Source organism: Pterocles gutturalis, unplaced genomic scaffold (genome assembly GCF_000699245.1).
Source record: "Pterocles gutturalis isolate BGI_N339 unplaced genomic scaffold, ASM69924v1 scaffold27306, whole genome shotgun sequence".
NCBI classification, from domain to species: Eukaryota; Metazoa; Chordata; class Aves; order Pterocliformes; family Pteroclidae; genus Pterocles; species Pterocles gutturalis.
The window spans coordinates 1-27,579 of NW_010101214.1; the positions used below are offsets into that span (position 1 = coordinate 1).

Below are 27,579 nucleotides of genomic sequence, written 5' to 3' on the forward strand. Positions count from 1 at the left end.
GAGCAGGTCGATGAGGCTTCACTCTCCCCTGGCAGGGCTGGGGCCGTTGCTCGCCCCTCCAGGCAGCACTTCTGGAGTGAAAGCCTTTGTTGGTGATAAAATGCACGCTTTAGCTTAAGAGAGTCCTATTGAAACAAGCGAATGCTCCGATCTAGACCTGCACTCTTCTGTTTATTACATTCTGACCGGTTTGGCTTCTGCAAGTTAAACGAACTGGTTTGCTTTGATGGGATTTTGCTGTTTGGAGTCGGTGAGACCAGAGTTCCTGAAGCAGAAAGCGACTGGAAGGCTCCAGGGCGCATGCTGAGCTCGCTGCTGTGTGCAGCATCTCTTGGCAGGTACAGCTTTGGTGTGTGCCTCTTCAGAAGCAGGTGATGTACACTCCCCCTCGGGCTTCATTCGGCATGGGCTTGAACAGCTGTGCTAAAAAAAGCACTATATCCTAAGTGAAACACAGTGCTGCAGCAAGCCTAAGCCTCAATCCACTCTGCTGGCTGTGTGTTTCAGGCTTTAGTGTGTCAGTGCATGAGAAAGAACTACTAGGAGGAGGTTCTGAGAGTAGTTACCCCATTCTGTGGGATGACAGCTTTTTTACCACAGAGAGTGTGCAATCAAATGCTTACTTCTTTTCAGGATTAACATTCAGGTCCTCAAAGACAATAATGTTTTAACAATTTCTGCTGTCTGAACTTCAGTAATACAGAAATACATCAGTGTTGAGGGAACATGTTGGTAGACCTTGCAGAGATCTCTGAAGTGTGAATTAAGAACAACGGAAAGATAAAGAACACATGCAAATAATATTCAAGAGGGAACTCATGCCTGCCTAGGAAGGGCAGAAGTTGGGTTTTATATGTGAGTTCACTGAAGAATTTCACTGTGGAATGAGCCTGTCTACGATGGAGCATGGTGCAATGCCATGAGTTCCTGAATGCTATAAAGGAATTGTTGTTCTGAGTCAAAGATAACGCTTTAACTTGTTGCTGTCACATCCCACTGCATGTGAAACAGTTGGAAGACTGTCTCAACTGTCTAGACTGGCTGTATGGATGCTTGAGCTTGCTTTGAGTGGCAGGACCATCTTAACCCAGCTGCTTCCAGCAAGCCAAGGTCACTAGCTCCTTACAGGAATAAGGAAAGGTCTCTGAAAAAAGATCAACAATGTAGTCCTATGAAGGACTCTGCACACTCTCTGGTGTGCAGTCAAATTGCAAAAACATGGGAAATAGTATCCCGTTCTGGAATGACTTTCTGTATTAAGACAGCGACAGCTGGCTTAGGACCTTTTCAGGATCACTTTGTGCTGTTATTAATGCTCCCATTGGTCCAACATTTGTGCAGATGCCCACCTGACAATGGAAGAGAAGCAAGCGATTTCACAGATGGTCAGTAGGGCTCATGTGCACAGTGTCTTTCATGTGTGCTGTACTTACAGTAGTGACTCTCACAACTGAAAAGTGTATTGGCTGAGACAACAGTAAGTGTGTGAAATACTGGACAAGCATCCAGAAGGTAAAAGAAAGAGCCTGAGAGCCTGATTTCTTCAGATCACAAAATCATGTTTCTTTCAGCTTAATGCAGACGAACAGTCATCTTGTATAGATGTGAAATTACATTAATCCGCCCCTTGAATATAGCCTTTCTCAAGAAACTAAAGAATGTGTAAGACATCAAAGATGTGAATATTACAGTAAGACTTTCTTAATCCACAGTATCTATGTTTTATAGTGTCTTGATGCTTTACTAATTGCACTTCCTTTTTTCTAAGAGGCAAAATTTATCTTGCATTACTATTTTAGCTGAAAATGTAGTAAGTCTATTTTTTTTTAAACCCACTAGAACAAAGACGACAAAAAGTTGAAGAATATCTATCAAGCAAAAAGACCTTTTCTGGTGTGCCCATTCAAGAAAACCAGACATCGATCAGGTAGTATTTCTGCTATGGTTTACATTCCTTTAGAAAGGTCCATGGTTGGTGGGAACGATGTAAATAGCAGGTCTTGTAGAGAACTTCAACCAAAAGGTGAGACCATGCAACAAGACTGGCCACCGCACGGATTTCCTAAAGTGCTTTTACTGTCAGCAAATACTACAAATTTTTGTTAAACAAATGCATAATAGATGCAATTCATGAAGTGTATTACTGCTCCTCTAGAGACTGAGACAGGGCAGGATGCCTTCAGCTCTTGTTTCAGATGCCACTTTGCTGTCTGCCTCTATAACCTTCCTTCTGCAAATAATTTTCCCCCCCTCTTTCTACTTGGGCTATGCTGCAAGTGTTCACTATCCACTTGATCTAGCTTCATTGTATTTTTGTATTTACTAATTCACAATTTTCTGCTAAAAAACAAATATACTGTAATAATACCCAGCCTGTGTGATGGCCAGCAGATAGACATAATGTTCTGTAAACAGAATGTGGACACCTGTTACCAATTAGTAGTGCTTATTTTTATTGACTTGTATCTAAATCTTCCTCCTGTTGTCTCAAGTCTGGACATGTAGTATAAGATCTTCCAACAAGCAACAGAAGTTTCTCTAGACAAGACAGTGGTGTGAAGGAGTACAGAAGGTTCTACCTCTAACTAGAGAGGTGGTGTAGCTTTCATGGCGTAGTGTTGTCACTTGAATGTTTTTGCAAATAGTAAATCTGTCTGAAATTTGCTTCCATCTAAATGGGAAGTCCTGCTCACCATTCTGTATATGTGAGGTGGCATGGTCCCATGCTCAACAGCACAGGACTACTTGGTAATACAAATCGAACTGAACAATGACCTTTGAATATAAAATAGGCATAATTAACAAGGATAAAGATAATCTGCCAAAGACTTGCTCTATGTAGCAGGAAAAGGCAAGTGCTTTCATGTTGCAGAAAGCTATCTTGCGTTAGAAAATCAGTGCCAACTACTTTAATTGTAGCAATACTCTTAATTTAGCATTTGATCTACTTTAGTTTTCCTTGCTTTCAGTTTATTCTCTGGCTATTAAATTCCAGGGCTTTTCTTAGTCTTCAGTTAATTCATTGTTTAGAGCCATCATGTATGTGGGTATGACTAATACTTTTATTTTGCGGATATTTTGCTTTTGTGAAGCTATTACTATTCCACACTGTTGACTTCTGATCAGTTCCCTTAATGTGTATTCTGTATCACAGATGACACAGAGGTGATAGTGTGATGCAGACTTTCTCCTGTATTCCAAAGCCACTGATGTATTTTTATCTTTATTTTCACTAGCGTACCTTCACTTTCAACTCAGCTGGCCTCCAGAAGGTCATCTGATGCGAAGATATCAGTTGCTAACTGGAATTTTCAGTCGCATGCAATAGTGCCACTTGTTTCATGTAACGCATCATGAAGCATTTGAGGAAGAATTTGGATTTGTAACTTTTAACTGAGATGTCTGTCTTCTGAGCTGTAAATATTTTTGTAGTTGCTAGGAGACAATACTGGTCTTGGTGGTTTCGTTACTCACTGGGTAGTCTGATGCCAGCTCTGGTGCTTGACTGCAAGTCTTGGAACCTCTCAGTGTGGCAGGAACTATGTATCCTTGTTCAGACTCACCTCTAGTGGCCTGGCGTCTGATGATTGTAGTACCTGAGCTTCAACTCCTTGTGCTGCTCCCCCTTTCCCCTCAACTGCAGCATTTAGAAACTTGACCTGTAGCAGATGCATCAGGCTGGTGCTCATCCTTAAACATGTAAATGGCACCTGCAGTAATAGGGTTTGTTCTTTTTTCTTTCCTTCTATGAGCCAGTTCTTTATGGTGCAAGAAGGGATGTTTTGCAGCCTGGGCCCTGAGGAGTGGTTGCTTAGCCACTTATTTTTTTTCTGGAGGAAGAGTACAAGCTGAACAGAAATACTTCAGTATGAGTTCAGCCTGCCACCTGGACCACATGAACTTACTCTAAAAATACATTCCTTTGTTATGTTGCAGGATGATTTAAGATATCTTCTTTTTTTAAGCAGTAGCAGAACCAGGAGAGCGACTAGCAATAGACTGCAAGAAAAAATACAGCTCTCAAAAGCTCCAAAGCCAGGAATGGTAAGTTTTTGACTGATACTCAAACACTGATGGCACTCTGTGGCTACAACATTCCACTCACTTAAACCGTATTTAAGTTACATGACTTCCAGAGCGTGAGAAGTTTGCAGATGTAGAGGTACAGTTTGTTAAAACTTTATTCAGTGACTGCTTGATATATTCATTTTAGAGAGCTACTGCATTACTGTACATAATGGATCATATTGATATTCAGTTTGTACTTGGCTGAACAGGGAGTTAAAGAGAATACCATTATTGCTGAAATAATGATTCAATTTTAGCAGCTTTTCTTGAGACTCTCAGAACTTTTTGGATTTATTTTCAGTCTTCAGGGAAGTTATTTAAAACCTGAGCAAGGTCTTCTGTCAGAATAGAGAATTCTTCTATGGTACCCTGTTACTTGGGGGAAAAAAAACCTAACAAAACTAACTGTTGAATGTATTTGTGTTTTCAGTTGTGATGCTGGGAAATTTAATATAATCAGAAGTAGGTGCTAATACCTAATCAGACTTCAAGGGAATGTTTTCTGTGTATTATTTTGTGTCACTTTTCCAGAATTAAGATGCACATGGTTATGCTGCTTAGAAATAGCAAAATACAGGTTCTTCTCCAGACCTGTTCTCAGGGAAAGGTGAGGAAAAAAACTAGACACAGAACCTGTGTTCAGGTTTGGATTTTGGGTTCTGAAAGACTTGGGGTTATTTGAGGAGGAAAGCAAAAACCTTAGAACTTCAAAACTGAGTGTTGAGGGGAAAAATTCCAAAAGTGAGAACAAAGGTGTTTTAGAAATTTCCTGAAGGGAGATATTTTGGTCTGTGTTAATGTCCTGTGTGATTTTAAACTTGAATTAAACTATACAGCTTCCTCAAATAGCAGCCCTTGTACTAAAGATCTAGTTATTGGCTGGATTAAAACTAACTCCTATGCCTGATGACAGATCAGGAAATGAGATGTAGTGTAGTTTTCTTACAATTGAAGATCTTCCTTAAAGGAGAAGAGTATCAGCTTCTGTAGACTTCCATGTGCCATTCACATATTTTTTTTTCCTGCTTTTGGATCTTTTACTCTTCCATAAGCTGCTGCTTGGACAATGCTGAATTAGTTGCTGTAAAGCATCTTCTTTGGAGGAAAAGACTAGGTTGCACTTCTCATGGCCTCTGGGCTAGGGTTATGCTGAGAACATACAGTTGAGAGTTTCAGGGCGTAGTAGGGCCATCTAAAACTCGCATGTCTATTCTTAACTACAACATCCGACAGCTCATTAGTAGGCAAAACTCTTCCAGTAACATACCATAATGCCCTTAATTAAAGGCTTTACTCACTACCTTGTGTTAGTAGGCTGTCCACACTAAGCAGAAAAATGGTGCTGCCATAAAGTGATGGGGTATGCAAACTGAGATGACCGCCTAAAGCAAATTTCTACTTTGACTCTTCTCAGAAGGTGATTTTGGCAGTTAAAAGCCAGCAATTACTTTAAGAGCATTGTTTCTGTAAGAAGAGTGTAGCCCTCAGGTTAGGCCTTCTTACTTCTAAGGCAGAATTTAAATAATCCTTATTTGATTTTTTTTTTTAATGTGAATTCTGCAATAATAGTTGAAAAATATTCTACTTGGTATATATACACTACTTTTGTAGATACTTTTAAAAGTGGCATTTACTGTTAATCACTTTAGTCCTGTAAATGAGTGAAAGCCTCTTTGGAAAAAAGTAACATGTAGCATGAATGTACTTCTAACGTCTCCGTGGATATGCTTTTGATTTCAGGAAAATAAAGAGAATGCTAATAAACTGTCATGGGACCAATCAAGCGGAACCTCAGAAAAAAATGTTATTTTAAACTCTTCCACAATCACACTGACAAATTCCATATTGGGGACAAACTATAATCCTGAAGATCATGTTTCCAAGGTTAAAGTTACTGAAATAAAATCTCAGCATGCGTCCCTTGGCAAGTCCCTCCTGCAAACAAAAAGCATAAAAGAGAAGCAACTGATTGCAGAAAAACAAAATTCAAGTGTCAGCTTACCGAAGAAACTGGTGCTTGGTACATATCGTGGCAAAGTTATCCAATCCAAGATAAACTCCTTCCGAAAAGCACCAAAAAGTGAGGGGGGAAATAGTTCTTTGCCAGGCAAGAAGCATCTTCCTTCTGCCATCAAACCAGCAGCATTCCAGAGCAAACCATCTGACAAAGCTGCTATTAACTCACAGTCCAACCCGAAGAAATGGCAACCAATATCTGCTGTAGTGCCAAAGAAAGTAACAGTCCAAAAAATGGTTGGTGGAAGGGGACCAGAGCCACTGAAGGTTGCTTCTAACAATTCTGACTGCAGAGCACTAGGAGTGAAGAAATGTGCAGATTTTTGTGATGATGCAAGACTGGAAGCTCCAGCAAAACCAGTTTCGGTTGTTCCTGGTACAAAGCTGGGACAGGATTCTAAAACTAATGGCAACAGAAAATCTGTTCTGCCAAAAGAGTCAGCAGAAGAGAGAAGGTAACCGAATTATTCACTGTTGTAGCTTGATCTTGGGAGGTATTTAGGCCTTCTTTCCAGGAATATCTATTTTTATATATGTCTTGCTGTAGATGCGCTGAAAAATGAGAGAACTGAGTGTTTGAACTTGATGCCCAAGGGCAGCAGACTAAAACTGTAGGCTTAATAGTAGAATAGTGAGAAATCAGGATTCAGACTCATTGCAGCAGCTCTTCAGGCTTACAGCTTGTCCTGTGTCGTTATAAATAGAAATGCACATTGCTCAAACTCTCTGGTTTTTAGGCTAAGTGTTGTGACAGCCTTAGGCATGACAGATAATCCCGTAAGTGAATTGTGCACGCATGCCACTGAAGGAGAGCACTCGTTGATGACTTATTTTTCAGGTTGGTGACTGCAGCTTAGACAATGGGGTGAAGATTCTAATCCAGAAGTTTAGTGTTCTTGGTAGAGCTCCTTGTAGAAAGTCACACTTGCTAAAAATTAGTGGTCTAGGGGGATGGAGTTGAAATAAAATGTATATGAAGATTGAATTATAAATCAGTTTCAGATTTTAAAAGCTTTGTGATAAGGTTGCTCTGGGCTGCTCTCCATGCTTTGTCCCTTTAGAGATAGTTTCTAGTTTTCTGGTTTGAAGTAAGAGTGAGGAAGAGAGGTGCACAGATGAATAAATTGGAAGCATTTTTAACCCTCTCTTGAAAGAAAGGGTCTGTAGCCTAAGTCTCTCGTTGCTGCTGGAAAGTGAGAGATTGAGGTTTCTGACCTGATAGATACCTAAAGCAGATAGTGAGATGCATGGTTCTGAAATTTCCATGCAGATCTAAATGACACCTGTATTCCTTTTAGGATTAAAATGAGAGGACTTGAGGCCTATGTGGAAAGCATGTCTTTTTATTACTTACCCTACTTAGTGTCAGTCAATATAAAAAAAAGATACATCTGTCACTTCAGCTAATAATATTCTTAAACGCAGAGCTCGCCTGGCTGAATGGAGGGCATGTAGAGGAAAAGTGTTGAGGAGACCTCCTATATCTGTGCTTCTGGGACCTCAGTCTAAAAGTGAAGAAGAAGAATTCTCTTCTGGTGATTCTTTAGAGCATGTATTACACAGTGAAAAGGTCAACAAGACTCTCACAGAATGTCTGCAGTTAATCAAACAGGTATTCAGTCCCTTGCCTACCAAGTTCTAATCATATAGGTCCCTACAACACACAAGTCGTATGGATGCACTGGACCTGTGCATCGGTTGCAGGGGGCTAATTGCTCCACAATTTAAGTGTCATAGCTTTTTGCCAACACTAAACAAAGAAACTAGTTCTCACTGAAGCTTTGCTAACTTACTGAACTACCCAATAAGATTAAGCAATAATGGTAACCTAATAAAGTATAAAAGCTATAATGTGAGTAGCTATGAAGTAATTAAAACAAGTTTGCATTTGCAGAAACTTGCCTGAACTTCTGAAAAAGTCTGTTTTGAGTAGTTCTGAAGATCTCTGTGTAATCTACTATCCCTTCTACTTACAGTACTGTATAAATAATTCTCATTTGGAACAACAGGTGAATGACAATTCTTCTCAAGTTCATAGTTCAGTTTTGGAAATACTTGCTATCTTCAACTTTCAGGGTTACTCTCTGAAGAAAGAAAAAAAAATACTTGCTTTCTAGTCCAAAACCAGCTAAAATACAGCCCTTCACAATGTTTACTGCATTTAAATCTCTGCTCTTGTGTTGGTTTTAGGGATGTCAAGGTGATGAAGTACGTGCCATGCTGGAAGATCTGACACAGAGCATTCCTGGGGCTAAAAAGCTTGCAAAATATTGGATCTGCTGTATGCGTCTTGAACAGATGGGCCCTCTTGAAAATCTTATTGCAGTCTATGAGGAGGCCATTTTGGCAGGAGCAATGGTGAGCAGCTTGTCTTGAAATTTGAGATCAGCAAATATAAAGGCACAAAAGTACAGTATATAAAATACAACTACTTCTGATTTTAATAAATCCTTTATAGTAGAACAATCATGTGACCTACTTGAACATTAAAAAATTTATTTGGTTTGCTCTGTAATGACTGTAGAAGCTTGCTACTTTCAAGAAGAAAGGTTCAGGATCACCAAAATACCATAGGATGTTCTGCCTAGAAGAAACTAAGTACTGAGACTTCTAGTATCACTAGAAATCCAAAACAGAACTTAATTTTACATTTGCTGATAAACTTAATTCCTATGCTTTAATCGGGAAGATTTCAGGGCATCAAATACAGCCTTAGTGCACCAAATACAGGATTCATTTGTGTTCTGACTTATGTCTGGATAACATTAAATAAAGGGTTTGTAACACGAACATCATGTGGTCTGTGACACTTTCCTTGTAACTGTTATACCAAATAAGATGAAATTATGATTAATTTTGGAAATGTTTTTCTAAACCAATACAACTTTTTTCCAGCCTAAAGATGAACTACGACACACACTAATAGATATTATGAAAAATACTGAAAGCCTTTTTAAGTCTGAAGATGGTAAGTCTGAGTATTCTCATTAAATGTCTGGCTTGACAGGCAACACAAGCTAACTGTTTAAACTATTTGTGCCTATATTAAATTCAGTTTCACAGACACTTCTCTCTGCTTATTTTGTACTCAACTGTCTTTGAAAAGAACTAATCCTTTGCAATTGTGGGCATGTTAATGAGTAGTGGAGATGCTTTCATATTCAAACTTTCTACTTAAACTCTATCAAAGCAATGTTGTCCAGCTATTTTAGCTCAATAATCAACGTAAATAAAAACATTATTGTGAGCTAAAAATTAGTTGCCTCTTTGACACCAACTCCTTCACTAGCAGATGGATGGTCATGTTATAGCATAGTGTCAGTTAATGGGGTAAATATTCCAATTTCGGAAGCAAAGTAGCCATATAAATTCCCATTCAGTATAAAATAACCTGACAAGTATTTGCTCCCAGAAACTGACTGAAATACTTGTTCAGAGCCGCTGCTCTTGGGAAGGAAGATAATTACTTCTCAGGATGTACTTAGCCTGAGTTTGCAGCTTGTGGGTTCTTAAGGTGACTAGAATTCTTAGTAAGTTAAATTGCTGTGGCTCAGACTCAACACATAACTTTAATTCTCATGTAAAGATTTAAGATTTCAGAGATCTCTCTAAAACATTAACTTCTCTTTAGTTGTAACTAATCACAGCTCTACTTTCTTCAATATTTCAATTTTAGGGGGAACTGTGATAGAAGCTCATTTAAGTGAGGTAGTGGAAGTCAGCAATGAACCAAATTCACCTGTAGAGCAGGTTCAGAAGGCCTTCAAAGATCTCTGCTCTGATGATGACCAAAAAGCAGAGAGTGATGACAAGAAGGCAGAGACTAGCAGTGAAGTGATCAAAAAAGAAGAAATGGATTTAGACTGGAAACCAAGGGAAGAGATCTTGCCAAAAAAGAATAAAAAGCACAAGACTAAAGAACGTACAAAAAAGAAAGGAAAATGTGAAGCAGAAGAGCAGAATGAAGATGGAGTAAAAGATATAGCCCAAGCAGTTAATTCTCCTGAGAAGGAAAATGACACATCTTATTTAATAAGATACAGTCCGTCTACCACGCCAAATTTGGAAAGGTAAGATTACTTCAGGTAACTATGGAAAGTTTGCAGTGTCTGGGGCAATGGAATGTTTGTGTCCTGTTGAAACTGGGAGGCACTGCATTGGTGAACATCTAGGTAAAAGCTCTCAGAACTTTTTTTTTAGGACTGCTTCCTCTTCCTTCAGAAGAAAGTATTTTAAAATAAACTATTCTATTTACTCAAAATGTTTTGCTTTTTGGATGCCTCACCACAGAGTAATCAAAGATCTTTGTGGCAGAGGCATAAATTACAGGTTTAGGATCCCCTCCCAAAGCCCACATGGCAGCAGCAGTTCTATACTCAATTAGGTAAAGAGAAAGTTTGCGTTTCCAGTCCTCCCCTTTTCAAATCTAGATGGGGTAGTATGTCATACAACACAGAAGAGGTGAACAAGATGTGACTGTCCTGTAAATGTTATCTTAATTGTATCTTGAAGCAAAAATTTGGGTAGTAATCTAAGGACAAAACAGATAATACTTAAATTCTTTTTTGCTACAAGTTTTCTTCTAAGATAGCAGGCTTAGGAAAGTTGTGCTTGGCTTTGGCATCTGATGAAGCTGGACTCCTGGCAGCTGTCTGCTATCCCTCATAGCAGGAAGAACAGTTCCCCTCTGACAGAATGGGGGGAAATCTTCCTTGAGAAACTCTTTTCAGGAGGTTCTCCAGATTAAAATGTTTAGGCCAAGAAAAGAGTTGTACATCTGGTTTTAACTGTATGAATGGGCAAGGACCTGTTTCCTTTGTCTAAGAAAATGGCGGAGTTGAGTAAGAATAATGACTTGCTGTTTCTGCTAGATGCTACAAAGGTATCAAAAGTATGACTGTGTGCCTATATTTACTGACTTTTTTTTTCTTTTCCTAAGTGTGAAGATGCACCATGAGGCAAATGATTCCAGTGCTAAAGACCTGAAAATTGTAACCCCTTTGCGATATTCTCAACGCATTCGGGAGAAGATGTGCAAGCTGTCGGATACTGTTAAAGATCAAGATCCTTGTGTCTCTTCATTTGAACAGCTGGGAGAATTGGAATCAAAAGCCACTGCATTTATCCACAAACAGAACAATGCTCTCAAAGAAACAAGTGCTGAAGTACAAGAGTAAAAAGTAGCATTAATGCTACATGGGAGTTAAAGATTGTATTTGTTTTAAGGGGAGAGGGTGTTTTTAGCAGTTTTGAGAGAGGAGCTATGCAACTCCATGCATCCAACTTGCATGGATGGCTTAAGATGAAATTTGACTGCCTGAGTCACTAAACTTTTGAATATAAGTTTCTGCCTTTTCGAAAGTGGTAAATCTGACCTGTTTTAGTACATATAAACATTAGTGTCTGCATGTTAAACACGATTCATTAAATACTGAATTAAGGATTAGGTTTAACACTTCATATAACAGTTTGTAGTATATTGCTCATATCTACTGTTTTTCTGTTGCAATTCCTGTAAATTCTTTAAATTGCATAATCTTTTAGTTTAAGAAACAAAAATAATGTAGGCATTCCAATAGGGCAATGTCTACTACAGCAACATTTAGTTTTGAAAACTGAAACCAGCTAGTAAGATGTACACTAAGTTTAAACTTGTATATCCATTTTTAGGGGGTATTCTGACAAAACTGAGTTTAATCCTTTTAGTTACTGGGATTATTCCTGATCAAGTCATCTGCCTTAGATGACGTCTGATACGCTAATTACTGTGTGACTGTTCTAGTGTTTGTTTGCATTTGTCTGTAATTTGGTAGATGAATTAAACTAATTAACTGTGTTGTATTTGGTTTTTATTTATGGGCTTGTCTTGGGTCACAGCCACCACTACACAGTTGCTTCCCTCCCTCCCCCGCCTGACTTTCTCCCTCCCAGTAAGATGGGGAAGGATAAGAAAAGTGGAACCTCATGACTTGAGATAATGACAGATTTTTAATAATACAACACGAGGGGAAAAAGAAGAATATAATAATAAGACAAGATACAGAATACAATGAAAACACTGATGCAATGGAAATCTCACCACCAAGAGCTTCACAAAAGAAACCCCTCTCCTGCCTAGTTCCCCTTATATCCTGGCTATGACTTCAGCATGGTATCCAATATTCCTTTGGCTATGCCCACCTCCCAGCTTCTGTGAAAAATTAACCTTATCCCAGCTGGACCCAGGACTGGGCTTTAGGCTGGAAACTTATTGCAGCACGTGGCTATAGGCCTGAGACTGGAATTCTGAACATTATTTCTGTCTGTTCTTGGAAGTGACCTGTCAGACCAGAACAATGTGAGTGTTTCCATATCTTCAGTATGCATTAACTGTAATTTAAACCTTAGCTGAGCATTCAGATCTTGGTATTAAACAGACTTTGGTCCTTATGGCTAGCTAGAACCTTCTGTTTGCAGAAGGGACATGCTCTTTGCGTGTAACAAGAAACCAAACTTTAGATGTACTATTGCACTATGTTTTCTTCAGAGAACCCTCCTGACTGCTGCCAAGCGAATACAAGCATCCACTTGTAGTACTACAAGGAGTAACACAGGATCAAATACGTCCCAGTCAGGACATGGTCCAGGCAGGCTCCCCTGGTTTCTCTGTTGTAGAGGATTCAACTCTGCTGTGATGTGTGGATCATATGCTGATCAGGGCATCTGTGTTGTGCCGGTTCTGCTCTGTCATGGGCAGTGACTGGGACTGCATGGAGTCAGGCTCAGGGTGATATGTTTGTGGGGGTTTTTTTGTTTGTTTTTGTGGTTTTTTTTAAACCTGGAAGCCTGTGAAGTGTAAATGCTTTTTCTAGCATGGAAAAAAAGAAAACAGTAGAAAGCAAACAGAACTGCCAGAGGCTTCTATACTTTGCAAGCAGCTGCGGCTGGTTTTGTCGTGACTCATTTCTTTATCTTTTGTTACAGAATCTCCTGTAGTTAAAGTTTTACTTACACTTCCTTACCTACTGGTTACATTTCTGTATTAAAGGTTAAAGTAAAATTCATGCTGCCTAAGGCTTCACCTACTTCAGTCACTAGTGCTCAGCTCTGGTATAAATTATCCTCCCAACAGCCAGCCGAGAAACCGCTTGTGGCACTTGACAGCAATTTCTGACATGGCTACCGAGGGCGCTGCCTCAGAGGCCGTCCTTATTCACGTCCCTCCGCCCCCAGCCCAGCCCAGCGTGGGGAGGCTGGCGGTGCTGCCCGGTTTGGCCGTGGAGCAAGGCCTGGCCGAGCGCTTTTTCCTCAGGCTGCAGGCGTAGGCCCCGGCGGTTTGCGCCGTCCTCTGAGGTGAGTACCGCCTCCGCGCCTCGCGCGCTGAGGGCCCGGCAGGGCTTGAGGGGATCGGGGTGGCCTTGGGCTTCTCCTCCTCAGGGAGCGGTAGCTACCAGGTGTAATTGCTGTGAACGGGAAGCACACACCGAGTGTGCCCGCTCCCACCATCCTTAGTAATCATTTAGATGCCTGCAGAGTTTTAAGGTAAATTAATCAGAGGGTTTATTTTTCAAACTCTGAGTAAATTGGCATTTTTTCCTTTCAGGAACAATTGAGCCCTGAGATGCCTTGTAAAATCAACTAGTCGGCCCATTAAAACACAGTATGCGCACAGGTATGTACATAAAGCAACGTTTGAATGGTGAATAAAATACCAAGATTTTGAAGAAAGCCCATCGTCTGTAAATCCAATGATAGGATGCGTTTGAAAGGTTCAAAGCTGCATCAGGGGAGGTTCAGAATGGACAGGGGGAAGCATTTCTTTACGGGGGGGGGGGGGGTCAGACACTGGAACAGGCTTCCTAGAGAGGCGGTCAATGCCCCAAGTCTGTCAGTATTTAAAAGGCATTTGGACAATGCCCTAAATAATATGGTTTAGTCTTTGGTCAGGCAGTTGAACTAGATGATTGTTGTAAGTCCCTTCCAGCTGAATATCCTATCCTGTCCTGTCCTGTCCTGTCCTATCCTACCCTACCCTACTCCTATCCATGGCAGGGGCGTTGGAACTTGATGATCTTTAAGTTCCTTTCCAACCCTAACCATTCTATGATTCTACCCTTATCCAAATCCTATTCTAATCTGCCAGACATTGAGGTCTTGGTGCACGAATGCCAGTAACTTCCAGTTTGATCCTGTTCACTCTGTTTTAGGTGAGAGTTGTCACTGGAAGCTTGAAGCTTATTGTTTATATTATTGTGCCTGTGAGTTTTGTTTAGCATTATGAAACCACCTGCAGAGGTGCAGGTAACAAAAAGAAGATGCTAAGTTGTAGGTCTGTAATTTACATTTTCAAAGAGATTTAGCATTCAAAATAAAAAAAAAAAGCAGAGATACACTATGATACCTTGAATTGAACTTTCTGAAGGCCTCGTGCTAACAGCAGTGGAAATTGTTTTTATGTTAATGCTAAACAGTTGTAGGTACCCACATTATCACTCATTCTCGTTATTTTGTGGGCTTTCTTTTCTCATGCAGATTATATTAACGACAAATTTCAAAAAATGAATCAAGGTCATGACAAAGTTTAGATTATCATCCTGTGAAAGAGAGTGCTTGAAGGGAAGTGTTGGACATAGGCTTATAAAGAATGGAAGAATACAAAGTGTTGAAAGTACTAGGCGAGGGATCCTTTGGCAGAGCTCTCCTAGTTCATCATAGAATCAGTAACCAGAAATATGCAATGAAGGAAATAAGACTTCCCATGGTAAGTGTGACATGTACATCACCTCACCCACCACTTAAAAAAAAAATCATAATTCTGGATATATATCTGAAACATATTTTTGCTGAGAGTTTTGTGTATTCTACAGTGCATGGTATGGCTACTATATAGCTATGTCTGAGTCGATGTTGTTGATAATAAGAAAAGTATCAGTATCTGATCTATTTCAAAAGGTATGTGGTTACATTTTGGGAAGTGTAGAAGGAAACCCCTGTTCCCCTGATACCCTTGGCTGGATTCCCATTGATTTCACTAGAACGCAGATTTCATCTGCAATACCTAATGACGACATTAGCCTCATATCGTTGCTGGTAGTGTTATTTAGTTTACCTTCTCTGTGCCTAGCTAGCCAAAAAAAATCACAAAGTGGAAGGCACTGGCTTTATCAAGGCTGAAGATCAGTTGATACCTGAGCACTTGGCTTTATACGGAGTTCATGCAGTGTGTGCTGCTTTGTTACATACTTGTGCATTGTTAAAATAGAAAACATTAACTAAAGTAGGCAAATAACCTCTCAAAATAAAAAATAACAAACCAAAAATGAAGAAGTCTTGAACTAGTAATAAACCATAGATTAAAAAATGATAGTTTACAAGTTTCTAAATGACTTCTTAAAATAACTAAAGAACAATTCTTAAAAATATTTTCCTTTTGGAAAGTAACGTGCATCATGTGTATATATGAAAATCCGTTAGTATGTTATATAAGTGTACTTACATTTTCAGTCTTCATCTGATGTAGAGAACTCCAGAAAGGAAGCAGTTCTTTTGGCTAAAATGAAACATCCAAATATCGTTGCCTATAAAGAATCATTTGAAGGTAAATATAAAAACTTAATATATCTTTATTTTGTTTAAAATTGCATACTCCTGAGGGATCAAGATTTCTTTATGTATTTTTTATAGTAATGTTAGAAACAAAATACACGTTTATTATAATACATAGCAAGTAGTTGGAGCTTTATAGTAACAATAATATATTTAGCCTGATAATGAAATTAATAATTATTCTTAAATTACCTAAAATTTAGCTGATCGACATCTGTATATAGTGATGGAATATTGTGATGATGGAGATCTAATGCAAAAGATTAAACAACAAAGAGGAAAGTTATTCCCAGAAGATACGGTAAGAAAATACATTGTTTTGAGCGAAGGACCTAGGAGTCCTTTTTCATATAAACTGAAGCACCCAACACCACAGAAAACAATTATAGATATACAATAACACCTTAAAGTACCCTAAATGAAAGAAAGTCACTTATAGATAGAATAGAAACATTATTTCTTCGATGATTTCCAGCAGAACAAGATGCAAATTGGACTGAAAGGAATAAGGAAGAAACTGCTGTCCGTATCTGAGAAATGTGCAGGCAATGTGAAAAATGCAGTCATGTTTGCATGCATAAATTTATGAAATTAAGAATTTAACACAAAATTCAACCTTCGGAATTTAAAGCACAGTAAGAAGTACTGCAAATTAAAAGTAAATAAAGCGCTCTGCTAAGATAAATTAAACTAGCCGGGAGACTAAATGCCTGCATATTATGTGGCAATTAATTGTTTAAATCATTCAGCAGGCTTAACTCCTTTAGTCACAGAGGCTGTAAAATTACTTAAGAGAAGGTCCAAAGTGACATTGTAGTGACTGAAAACTACTTACTGCCACAGTTAGAAGCATCTTCTTAAATGAAAAGACCAGAGTCCTCACCTAATTTAATATTTGGATTGGCCAAGCATCTCTAAGAACTTTATTTTGTACTTTTAAAAATAATACATTTCCTTTTAGAAACAGTATGTTATCTCAGTGTGTTATTTTGGTTTTTTAATTTGATGATCTACTATGAAACTGTAATTGGTGTGCTTATAAAGTGCCATGTAGTGACTCCCTAGCTTCATCATTGTTATATATTATTAGGATTTTCTAGACACAGGTAGCAAACATTCCTTCTGCCATGTTAAAATGTACTTTATCTTGAAGAATTCAGTCTTTCATGTTGACTGGAGTTACTTTTAACTCCCAGATATTCTGAATATGGGTTGTTTTTTCTTTCTTAATTTCTTTTTATCTATTAGTAAAGTATTCATTATACACAGCATTGAGCTGTTATAACTCTTAGTTACTCTTTTCAGATCCTTCACTGGTTTGTCCAAATGTGCCTGGGTGTGAAGCACATTCATGATAAACGCGTGTTGCACAGGGATATCAAATCCAAGGTGAACAGAGCAAGTTTTGTTGCCATGAATAAACTCTCTTCTGCATGCAAAAGTTCAACTCCCTCTTTCATAATTTCCTGTTACTGCTACATGCTATGCTTTTCATTTAGGCTTAAAAATACTAGGTAGATGCAATTGTTCAGTATATGGGATGATGTAATATTGCTGGCGTAAAGATCATCTAGGTATAGCTATACCCTTCATATCCACACTGCTGATAGCGCCAATTGCTTGTGACAGACTGCATAACAGAAGTATAAAATGTGTGTGCAGTATGCAGTTTGTAAATATCTTGCCTGTCATTTTTTCTTTTTTACTCTTCCCTGGCAGAAAGATAGAAATTCAGAGGAAAGTGTGACCTGAGTAGTTTGAGTACAGCACAAAGATTGAGGCATTTCTAAGCTCTGATTCTTCCTCTGCTACTGATGCTGGGGCTTTAGGCCCAGATAACCTTTCCATCTCCCTTTAAATGCAACATAGTTCTTAACCGGTTTTTGCTAGAAGTATTAGGAGAAGCAAGTAAAAGGAAATATAAAGATAACATATCAGAAGTGGTTGTCACTGTGTTTTCTGTATATAAAAACTACAGAAATATTTAAGTATGTAAGTCTGTCCTTCTCTTGAAATGCAGAACGTCTTCCTCACTCAAAATGGAAAAGTCAAATTGGGAGATTTTGGATCTGCGCGCCTTCTTGCACAGTACGTGGATATCTCCACTGATAGCAGTGTTATAATGGTTTATTTTACCATCAGTAAATAGTGCAGATGTCTTAAATAATTACTTTTCATCTGGCTTTTCTTCTTTGTCATTTCCATAGTCCAGCATCATATGCTTGCACATATGTGGGAACTCCTTATTATGTACCTCCAGAAATATGGGAAAGCATGCCATACAACAACAAAAGGTATTTGTGTTTTCAGTGGTCACAAATAACACCTGACTGATGTACATCTTTTTATTGTTGTCTCAATTTGGCTTTGTGGCTTATCAGTATTTGGTTTGGAGAAGATAATGAGCTGAGGAATATTTGGAAATAGGTAATTACAGTTTTTTTAAGATGAAAAGGCCTAAATTCCTCTTTACTTAGGTAACTGAGTGTACAATATCTTTAGTGTTAAAAGTTTGAAAATTGGTGTGCAGACCTCTCTGTGCATTTGAGAGTAAATATATATACATACAAACATACACACATGTATGCATGTACACACATACATATGTATATGTTTGTGTCTTTTGGCTGGTCTTGTTTTTTTGTCTGGTCTTATTTTTTAAGCTCTTCTTGACAGTTTTGATAACGTAGGGATAATAGCTACAGAACTGATGACTTATAGAGCCCAGTTATTCTGGTCCTTATGCAAGAAATTCTGAGGCATCTTGATAGTATGATATTTACAGCTTCCTCCCAGACTCCAAAATACTGAGCCATTTTATATACCCTCCCCTAGATCTGTTCTGCAACCCTAGTTGTACCTGAACCAAGTGACTCATTTTCCACAGGAGGGAAGAAACCTGCTAGTGCTTAAGATTTTTCTGCTCTTCTTGGCAGAAAGGCATCAGTTGCTTCTTGTGTAGGTGGCAGTACTCACTTTAGGTAGAAGATGATGGTTTTTTTCTCAGTAGGAGAATTCCCATTGGCAAGGCCAGAATTCCATCTCTCAGAATTAGGATCATGTGTCTGCCTTCTGATGCTAAGGGCCATGGAATACAAAGGCTTTGAAGTGTGGAAAGATAAATATTATTGCAGCAAATTGCTGAGGAGACATTCTGGGAGTAAAAAGCCAGCTACTACTGTATGACAGTCATCCTTTTTTACATCAGGGTAGGATCAAATAAGCAAGATCATTTCCATTGGAGAGGTTAAACATGTAATTGTATTGGTTTTTATGGTTACATTTATTTTTAGTTTATTCAATTCATTTATGTACACATAATGAATTTCACTTTTTCTAGGCAGGATGTTAAATTGTAATTTTTGACTCGAAATTTCTCATCTTTCTCTATACCTACAGTGATATATGGTCTCTGGGATGTATTCTATATGAGCTGTGCACTCTTAGGCATCCAGTAAGTACAGCTTTATTGCCATCAGAAAAGTTCTGAAATTCCTTAAAATTTAATTAGCAGTTGGCTGTAGTTTGATGGATTCACAGTCAATTATATACTTGACTGACGTGTTTGCTGCTGCTTCTGAAAGAGGGAAGTGTTGCTTCACCCTTCCTACCCCTCCTCCATTATATGCCTTCTGTTTTTCAGCAACTCTTGGACCTACTGGACCCTTCTCTGAAATACTAAATTTTCCAAACTGTTAGAAAACAAATATTTTTTTTCTTTCTTGGTTCATTTCCCTTAATATCAGTGAGGTGATCTGGGGCTTATTAAGGAGTCCAGTGGGTCCCAGACTGGTTCCTGATATCTGCAGGGATATTGCAATGACCATTGTGTTTTGCAAGATCAAGATGATCACTAATGGTGGAGGCAAGGACACTCAAAATCTTTGTTAATAAGCATATATTGTATGCAAGTATAGTAAGAAATAAAGTTTTGTACCTCACATCAGTGATACACCTGTTTACTTATTCTTCAAATCAAACAAGTCCAAACACTGTCCTATTTGGAACCTTTATGGATGGTTGTGTCTCTCTGCTATTTCTGGGACACCATCTTTTACGGTGCTGATGCTATGCTTCCTGTGTGTTACCTTCCTCTGTCTTCTACATGCAGACAAGTGGCTAACGCGAGAGCTCTTATCAGGATATGTTTGTTTTGCAAGAAAATAAGATCATCCTAATTTAAGGTCATTTTGTCTTTGTTTTTCAAAAGCAGCAGCTTCCTTTCATTGATCTAATACTATACCTTGAAGTCCTATGTATCAGCAAAAAATTCTATACAGCTGCAACTGCTAGCAGTACAAGAATTTAGAATTTTATACTGTATGTGACCGAGTCATAAATGAGTCCCTGCATAGGTAGGTGTTAGCCTGCGTGGATCTGTGGCAAGGCTTTGGCATTGTCACAGCTATTCAGGCAGTGCTCAGAGCTGGAATACCAAAGAGTGAAGTATCCTCTTTTTAGCAGCAGTGAAATGGTATGTCTCTGCTTTTATGTGATGGTCACATATGTTATTGCATAATCTGTCAGAGGTGATATAAAAGGATGCTGCACGCCACAAATGCTTGGCACTCTGCAGCCAAGCCAGTATGGTGTACCGTAAGAAAAAATTCTGCATGGAGATAAAGGTTCTCAGCCATTTTTGCTCGGGCTGTTGCCATCCGTGGTTATAGCTGTCCCTACTGACATTGCAGCCTCTCATAACTTGTACTTGGAAGCAGTAATTCTTGACTGAAGATTGGTTAACAGTTATCTGAGAAAAGTAGCAACTGAGGCCATTTAATGTAGACTTGCAAGAGGATATTTGTGCCTTGATAGGCTACTTTTGATGATTATTATTTTTTTTTTAATTGAAGTCTGCATCTTTCCTGGCTCACAGTTTCACTTCTGCAGTTTGATTCTGATATGAAGTAAAGGACACTAAGATGATCCAAATTTTGTCAATATTATATTCCTACAAGAATGATATTTGAACTATTCTAAATTTACAGGGGTAACTCCTACCTGGTTTACAGTTGTACAGGTTATTGTTTGCAATGTCCATTATGATCTGTTTTTAGTCAAACTTGGTATGCAAACTGTGATGTTTTCATTCTCAGCAAATTACATTTTTTGTCATTGTTAACATAAATAAATGTAATAGTCCTGTGAAATGTAAAGGAAAATTACTGGTGTGTTCGATCAGTGTTACTATTCCACACCTCTGAATTACATCCCTGAAACTGTCAAACTGGGAGTAGGGAGCCTGCATAGATACATTCCATGCATTTCTATATAATAAATGTTAAAGTTGCTTTTAAATTATGTCAGCTTCTTTCTACCTTATGCTTAAACTCTGTGCTCTGATGTTCATTTATTTTTAATGCAGTTTCAAGCCAATAGCTGGAAACATCTTATCCTTAAGATATGCAAAGGGTCTTACAATCCACTACCATCTCACTATTCCTATGAACTTCATTACTTAATAAAACAGATGTTTAAGAGAAATCCCCAGAATCGTCCATCAGCCAGTACTATTCTTGCTAGAAGCCGCTTAACCAAACTTATAAAAAGTCGCTTGCCTTCTGAGGTATGGTGTATTCTTTGTCTCTAGATTTAAATGATAGTATCTACCTTTTAGATACTAAATCCATTTCTTCTGTAGTTTTTTAATGTATAACAATATGAAATGCAGTGTTGTGTAGGTCCTACTCTAAAAGCCATAAATACAGTTGTAGACTTCTCAGAAAACTTGAGTTTTTAGAAGGGTTTGTTTTGAAAATAAAAGTTGAATATTGACATGATGCTGGTAGCTGTAACAATACTTTTGTATAGTAAGTCTATTTTTAACCAGTATCAAATGCAGTAATTTGAGAAAGTTTAAAATGGGACAGTACTTTTGTCTCTTCATACACATTCCAGGTGGCAAAGGAGTTTGAGCAGGTATTAAAGGAAACCAAGAAACATGAAGGCAGTGCAGCAAGACCAAAAGGTAAGTCAGCAACATTTTTCTTCATGTAAGGAATGGCAAAATGACTGGGAATTTTAAGAGCTTAAATACAGCTATACAACTTTAGTATTATATGTTCAAATCCACATTTAATTATTTCAAAATCTAATAATATTGAACTTGTATGGAAAAATGCTTGAAGGGAATAAATTATATTCCAGCCTGAGAAGTACAGTGCAGAACTGCAATACATACATTGTAAGTCTTAAGACTTGTCCTAGAATTACACTTTTCAGTTTTAAAATAGGCAGAACTTTTAGATGTTGTATATATTTTAAATAGGACAATGCTTTTTTTTTCCCAGAATATGGTGAAGCAAGTTATTTTCATTATTTAATTTTTTGAGAGAATGGTGGTTTTTTTCTTCTGCATAAATTTAGCTACACCAAAATTTGTACACATTTGGAACTGAATATCAGAGGGACTCCCTTGTGAGAATGAGCTAGGTTGACAGAACTGTGAAGAAGCTTTCACATAATTTTCAGTGCTCGGTTCAGTGGTATTGCTGTCATACATCTGGAATATCTCTTTACCACAAATGTTTGCCAAAGGTTATTAACTCTTGAACCTGTTCCTTAATGTATCAGGTAATGTCATGGCTGGTGGAAGCTCAAATGATAAGAAAGAAAATAGGGTAAGTATTAAAATATAAATATAAATATAGTATGTGTATTTTAATAATTTAGAATGTTCTGTATCATAGAAAAGTTCATATGGAAAATTATTACTATCCTAAACCATAGATCAGCCTACTACAGCAGCTGTCATCTGTGTTCAAATTGAAGAGTTTTCCTGTGCATTTCCCACCACTGTAATTTTTTGATGCTTCCCACATTTAGTTTAGTTCCAAAGTAGATGTCCTTATAGCCCTGTCAAAAAAACAAAACCAAACCAAAACAAAAAACCAAAAACCACACAACAAACCCCAAAACCCAAAAAAACCAAAATTCCTCTCCCATTTTTCTAAGTTTTGGGATACTGCAAAAATTGATGCATTTTCTTTGCTTTAGGGACACATTTTGAACAGGCTGTTGTGGAAACAGTCTAGTCTGGGCATCATTCTCACTAGGTTTTAGGGCCCATGTGAGATTTCAGGTGAGGAAAATTAAGTCACAGGTGGCCAAGAAGTCACCTGTCGGTAAATTATAGCACAGCCTGGCTCAGACATATTAAGTATATTTTTCAAAACATGTTGCCAGCAGGGCTTGTTTTTTCCTCTTAAATAGACCTGTCAGTCTGAGAAGCTTAATATTTGGGTGCATCTTGTTTTCCCTGGGAATATGACTCATTTATATTGATACTGCTCTTAAATGTAAAAAAATAAAAGCATGAATTGCATCAAGTAACTATATATATGCTTAGCTTCAAATACTGAGATTGTCAAAAAAGAACACGCAGTGTGAAATGCAGTGCAATACTAGATGCACTGCTATTACAATTGCCTTGATGGTGTCAGTGGTTTAGTTTGGCCATTTTCAGGCCAGCTGTTTTGCAGCAAAACTAAAGTAAATTAGTGCCAGGTTAATACTACTGCTTTGTTTTCTGGACAAGGATAATGATTAATACAGTCTTTATTCTTTTAAAGCGAAGTAGAGATGAAGGCAGCAAGCATAGCTCCGTAGGAAGGAAAAACATTAATAAGGATTTAAGTGAAAGCACAAAGCAACAAAGGAAATCTGATAAAGAGGGTAAGTGTTCCAGTTTTGAGGCTCATGCATTTCCTTCTGTGTAGTGATATCAAAATGTCAATGATCCAGCCATTTAAATAGGTAGAGCGTAAAAGTCTGCACCTGTGAGAAACCATGCCACTCTCTGTTACTTCTGCAATTACATTGATTCTTACTGCTCATCTGAGATTTAAAAAAAAAAAAAAAAAAAAAAGACTGTTTGAAAACATTTGGTACAGACTAAATGTATGGGGAACTCTTTTACCAAGTTTAGACTTGTACCCACAGAATCAAATGTCACTCTTAGTGAAGTGCTGTATGTTTAGTACTAGTTTGCATGGATGGAGAATTGAGTTACCTGCAGGTTATCATCCCTTTTTTTTTGTTGCAATGACAGCAGAAACTTCTGATGTCCTCCCAGGAATTACTGATTTGTCACATCCCCATAGGAGGCAATGGGAAAAGAGGATATCCAATACTGTAGTGGATGTCCTGGAAAATGTATCCTTGCTTTCTTCCAGTTTTACATCTGAAGAGGCTAAAAGTAAGATTTAAGTAAATGTGGTTTTAATTTAAGTAATATCAATGTTTCTTTACAGATTTTAAAAGACAAAACTTTACAGGCCATATTTAAAATTATGTAAACATAATTTGAAAATATTTGATTAACAAACTCTCAAAAAGTCCACTGTGCTGAAAATAATTTCTTAGTGGTCTTGTGTGACAGGAGGATTGCAAAGAGTAATGAAAGCCACAGATAAAACTAGCAACCCTAAAATTATAATCTTTGCTAAGAAATTATCCTACCAACCATCCTCTTAATGTGCCATTTGTGGGGTTAACACTGAGGAATTCTTTTGGTGCAGAATGCAGCTGCCTTTGTTTCAAGTACAACATACTATTGGGAGCATATAACATCTGTGCCTTTACTTCTGTTGTCATTAAACGTACAGATAATGCCAATGACAAGAGGACAGAAGATGCATGTCCTTATGTGTTCCACTGTTAAAAGGCACAGAAATGGCCACAGGCTCTTTTGTGAGATTCATAGAGCCACCAAACAAGCTTGCAGAGACTCTGACTCCTCACACCCCTCAGCCACTTTCTCCTGGTTCCCTCCTAGCAGAAGGCTCCACTGTGACCTTCTTTCCTCTTAATGCTGATAGTGTCAACTTCAGCATTTGAAGAGGTCATCAGGGCTACAGACGGAACCATCTAGACTCTTTTCTTCCTGTATTTCTCTTGTGAATGTGATATTTGTAATCCACACTGCTAATGTGATTTTATCTAAGTAGTATTTATTAATTATTTTATATCTAGGTGGCTGTGTTATAAACTACAGTGAAAATAAGCCACGGAAGCAGTGGAACAAGGAAAATCCTCAGACCCTGATGAACATTCTGAGTAATGCAGATGTCAGCTTAGCATTGAAAACATACACTATTTATAAACCAGGTAAATCCTCAGTTTGTGGGCAAACATTTTTGCAAACAGCTTTATTAAAAGACTTTTTTTTTTTTACATACTTAGCCCCTGTGTATAGAGATTGTGCCCTTGAGTTCATGTCACAACAGGTTGTTTCGTTTTATTTTTTTAAAGTTTACCAAATGAATGTGGACTTAGAAAAATCTAAGCTGAGAATCCATGAGAGATTGTACATCTTCACTACATATCTTTATGAAGAACTTTCACTTGTGGCTCAATAGCTGAATGAGGTTGTGACATAAATGCCGTGACTGCAGAGCTGCGTGGTCTCCATCCAGCTAAGCAGCAAGGTGAACGCGTTAGGGAGGTGCAATAAATAGGCTGCAGCTCCTTCAAGTAAATACACCTTCACTGAATCAGTAGCACCCTATTTTGAAGACCGGCTGGTAGGATGGCATGTCAAAAGATAAGATAACTGTAGTTTATAGATGTGCACAGCCGGTCCTAAATACTTGATCCATCCTTCAGTTGCGTTACTGGAATCTGCTAAGAACTGTGAGCAAATTAGAAGGACTACATTGTATTTATATTCTTAATAATTTAGTTTTTAAAATTAAAGGATTTTGGTAACATTTTCATTTTTATGCTTTCAAAGCTTCTGAAAATATATTGAGAGGTCCACTTTCTGATGAAACTGAAGCATCTGATGAAGTAGATGGTGAACATGAAGCTATTGTCATAGATTCTGAGAGACTTGAGCCTAGATCTGACGAAGATGACACGTATGTCCAAAGAAAATTCTTGTATTTTTGTTTTCTTTGGTTCCTTAAAGTGATTTTTCAAAAAAAAACCCCATTCCCCTGAAAAAAAAAAACCCCAGTATTTTTCTCAGCATCTAAATCTACCCCTCTTTTACATAATGATATTAAAATTTAGTAACATTTGATATCTTCTTTGATGTCTATTTTGATATCAGGTTTTCTTTGCTATATTTATATTGATGGTGTTGAGATACAACAGGTTGCTTGTTATTAGCAGATTGTTTTTGCTGATGACTTTGCAAAAATGAAAGCGAGATGAAATTAGATCCACAGTAAAGTCCAAAACCTTCGTACATGAAACATCTTTGTACTCTGACCTTGAAATCAGATAATCAGTAGCAAAACCACTTACTAGTGGTATGTTTTCTGTATTTGTGTATTATTCTCCCTATTCTTTCATGCATAGTGCAATAAAATCACTTTGGTACCTACTTATTGAGATATATGTGTAGAAACTGTTTAACTTCTATGTTCAGTTTATGTTAGTGACCCACTTTTCCTGTTTTTGAGAGAGCAGAGTGTGCATAAACACATTCTGAGCAGAAATACCATATTTTACAGATCTGTGTGTGTTATGGGGGGCTATCTTGGAATCTCTGAATCTCACTTTATTACTCTTTATTTTTATGGCACTTGGAGATGAACTGCTTAGGCATGTATTACTGCAATTCAGCTGCAAGCTGTTAATATCAACACATTTGCAGTCTTTTAGTATATAGGCATTTGGTTTTGCTTTTGATAAAACTTATTTGGAACCAAATTCAAAAGAGGACATCTGTTGGTTCCTTAATCACAATGGTGCAGGAAGCAAGTCTCTTGTGTTGATATTTTTAACATAATTTCTTCTAGTTGTAGGGTAATTTTAGGGGAAAAAACCCGAAGATTTATAAAGTTGTATTTTGCTCTGCAAAATAACATTTTGAAATCTATATTTTAGGGACTTCGAGGAAGATGACCCAGACTGGGTGTCAGAACTGAAAATGGTATTGAAACACAGTGACTGAAAACTTGAATTTACCTACAGTAACTGAAGTTAGGCTTGACAGTATTTATAATACAAATCATTGTGGTCAATAGTTGTAGTTACAATAAAAGTATTTCAGTAAAAACAATTCTGAGTGAGCATGTTTTCTGTATCACAAAACTCAGGGTGGAAAATGCATTACAAACGTTTTTAGCTAGCACACTTACAAATAACTAAACAAGTCAAGATATTAAATGTATTTGGTGTTGGTAATAGCTGTGTAGAAATGTTCATTCAAAAGCATTAGTGCTAACAGCATTGTTCAAATTGTACCTTGTCATATTTCAAAGACATGGTGTAACACTATGAGAATGTGTAAAGTTCTTCCTGACTACATGCTGAAGTACTACATGGTAGGAATAACTGATCTTGTCTGAAGGGCATATAATGGAAAACATTTAGCTATGCTAAATATTTGAGGCCTTAGTTCATGCAATTATTAATCTTCTGAAAACTCCAAGGCTGAGCTTTAATTACTTCCACAAGAAGGTTTTTATATAGGCCATTGCATGTGTGGAAGGAAGCTAATTTGTTCATAATAAGGACGGATTTCCTGATTTTGGTAAGGAGACACACTTCTGCTACAGAAAGCATTATGGACAATGTCGCGTTTGGGCTCTGTGCTGGCTCCCTCGTACTAAATAGTCATTTTATGAGAAGCATGTCAGGGGAGCGCAGAAACGCTCTCAGCAGAGTTCTCCTGGAGAAGCTGTTCAGTCGCTGTCCATGTAATATACGATACTGGAGAAAATAAATACAAAAAGCTTTAAGAAATCTGTAGGTTTGGTATGGAGCTATTTCATACCGCACTTCACGTGTTGCACACAGGCTGCTGCGTGAGGCTCCCCCAAGGATTCCAGAAGTTGATCCAGTCAAGATTTTCTTTTGGACCGCCCCACTCCTGTTACTGACCTCCCAAAGCACAAGACGCTCCCCGTGGGAGGCAGGTGCGGTTTCCGTGAGGGGAATAAGGCTCCTGCTGCTCCC

General features: G+C 38.0%; 2 protein-coding genes across 2 annotated transcripts; both read left to right on the plus strand.

Annotated features, from left to right (window-relative positions):
• Nucleotides 1–141: 141 nt before the first annotated feature.
• Nucleotides 142–11,261, plus strand: LOC104459352 (cytoskeleton-associated protein 2-like). Its single transcript, XM_010082688.1, has 10 exons — nt 142–338; nt 1,342–1,385; nt 1,840–1,927; nt 3,969–4,044; nt 5,809–6,539; nt 7,510–7,696; nt 8,275–8,442; nt 8,980–9,052; nt 9,761–10,154; nt 11,024–11,261. The coding sequence occupies exons 1-10, from the start codon at nt 142–144 to the stop codon at nt 11,259–11,261; spliced, it is 2,196 nt and encodes a 731-aa protein (XP_010080990.1).
• A 3,434-nt stretch (nt 11,262–14,695) lies between these two features.
• NEK3 (NIMA-related kinase 3) lies at nt 14,696–26,551 on the plus strand (the record flags this gene model as incomplete). The annotated part of the gene is made up of 15 exons (XM_010082699.1): nt 14,696–14,824; nt 15,568–15,661; nt 15,873–15,970; nt 16,975–17,058; nt 17,690–17,757; nt 17,877–17,963; nt 19,069–19,123; nt 21,035–21,235; nt 21,568–21,637; nt 22,243–22,289; nt 23,241–23,343; nt 23,720–23,866; nt 24,643–24,777; nt 25,403–25,562; nt 26,506–26,551. Coding segments are annotated over exons 1-15 (1,512 nt in total), but the record flags the coding sequence as incomplete, so codon positions are not given.
• Between the last annotated feature and the right edge of the window lie 1,028 nt (nt 26,552–27,579).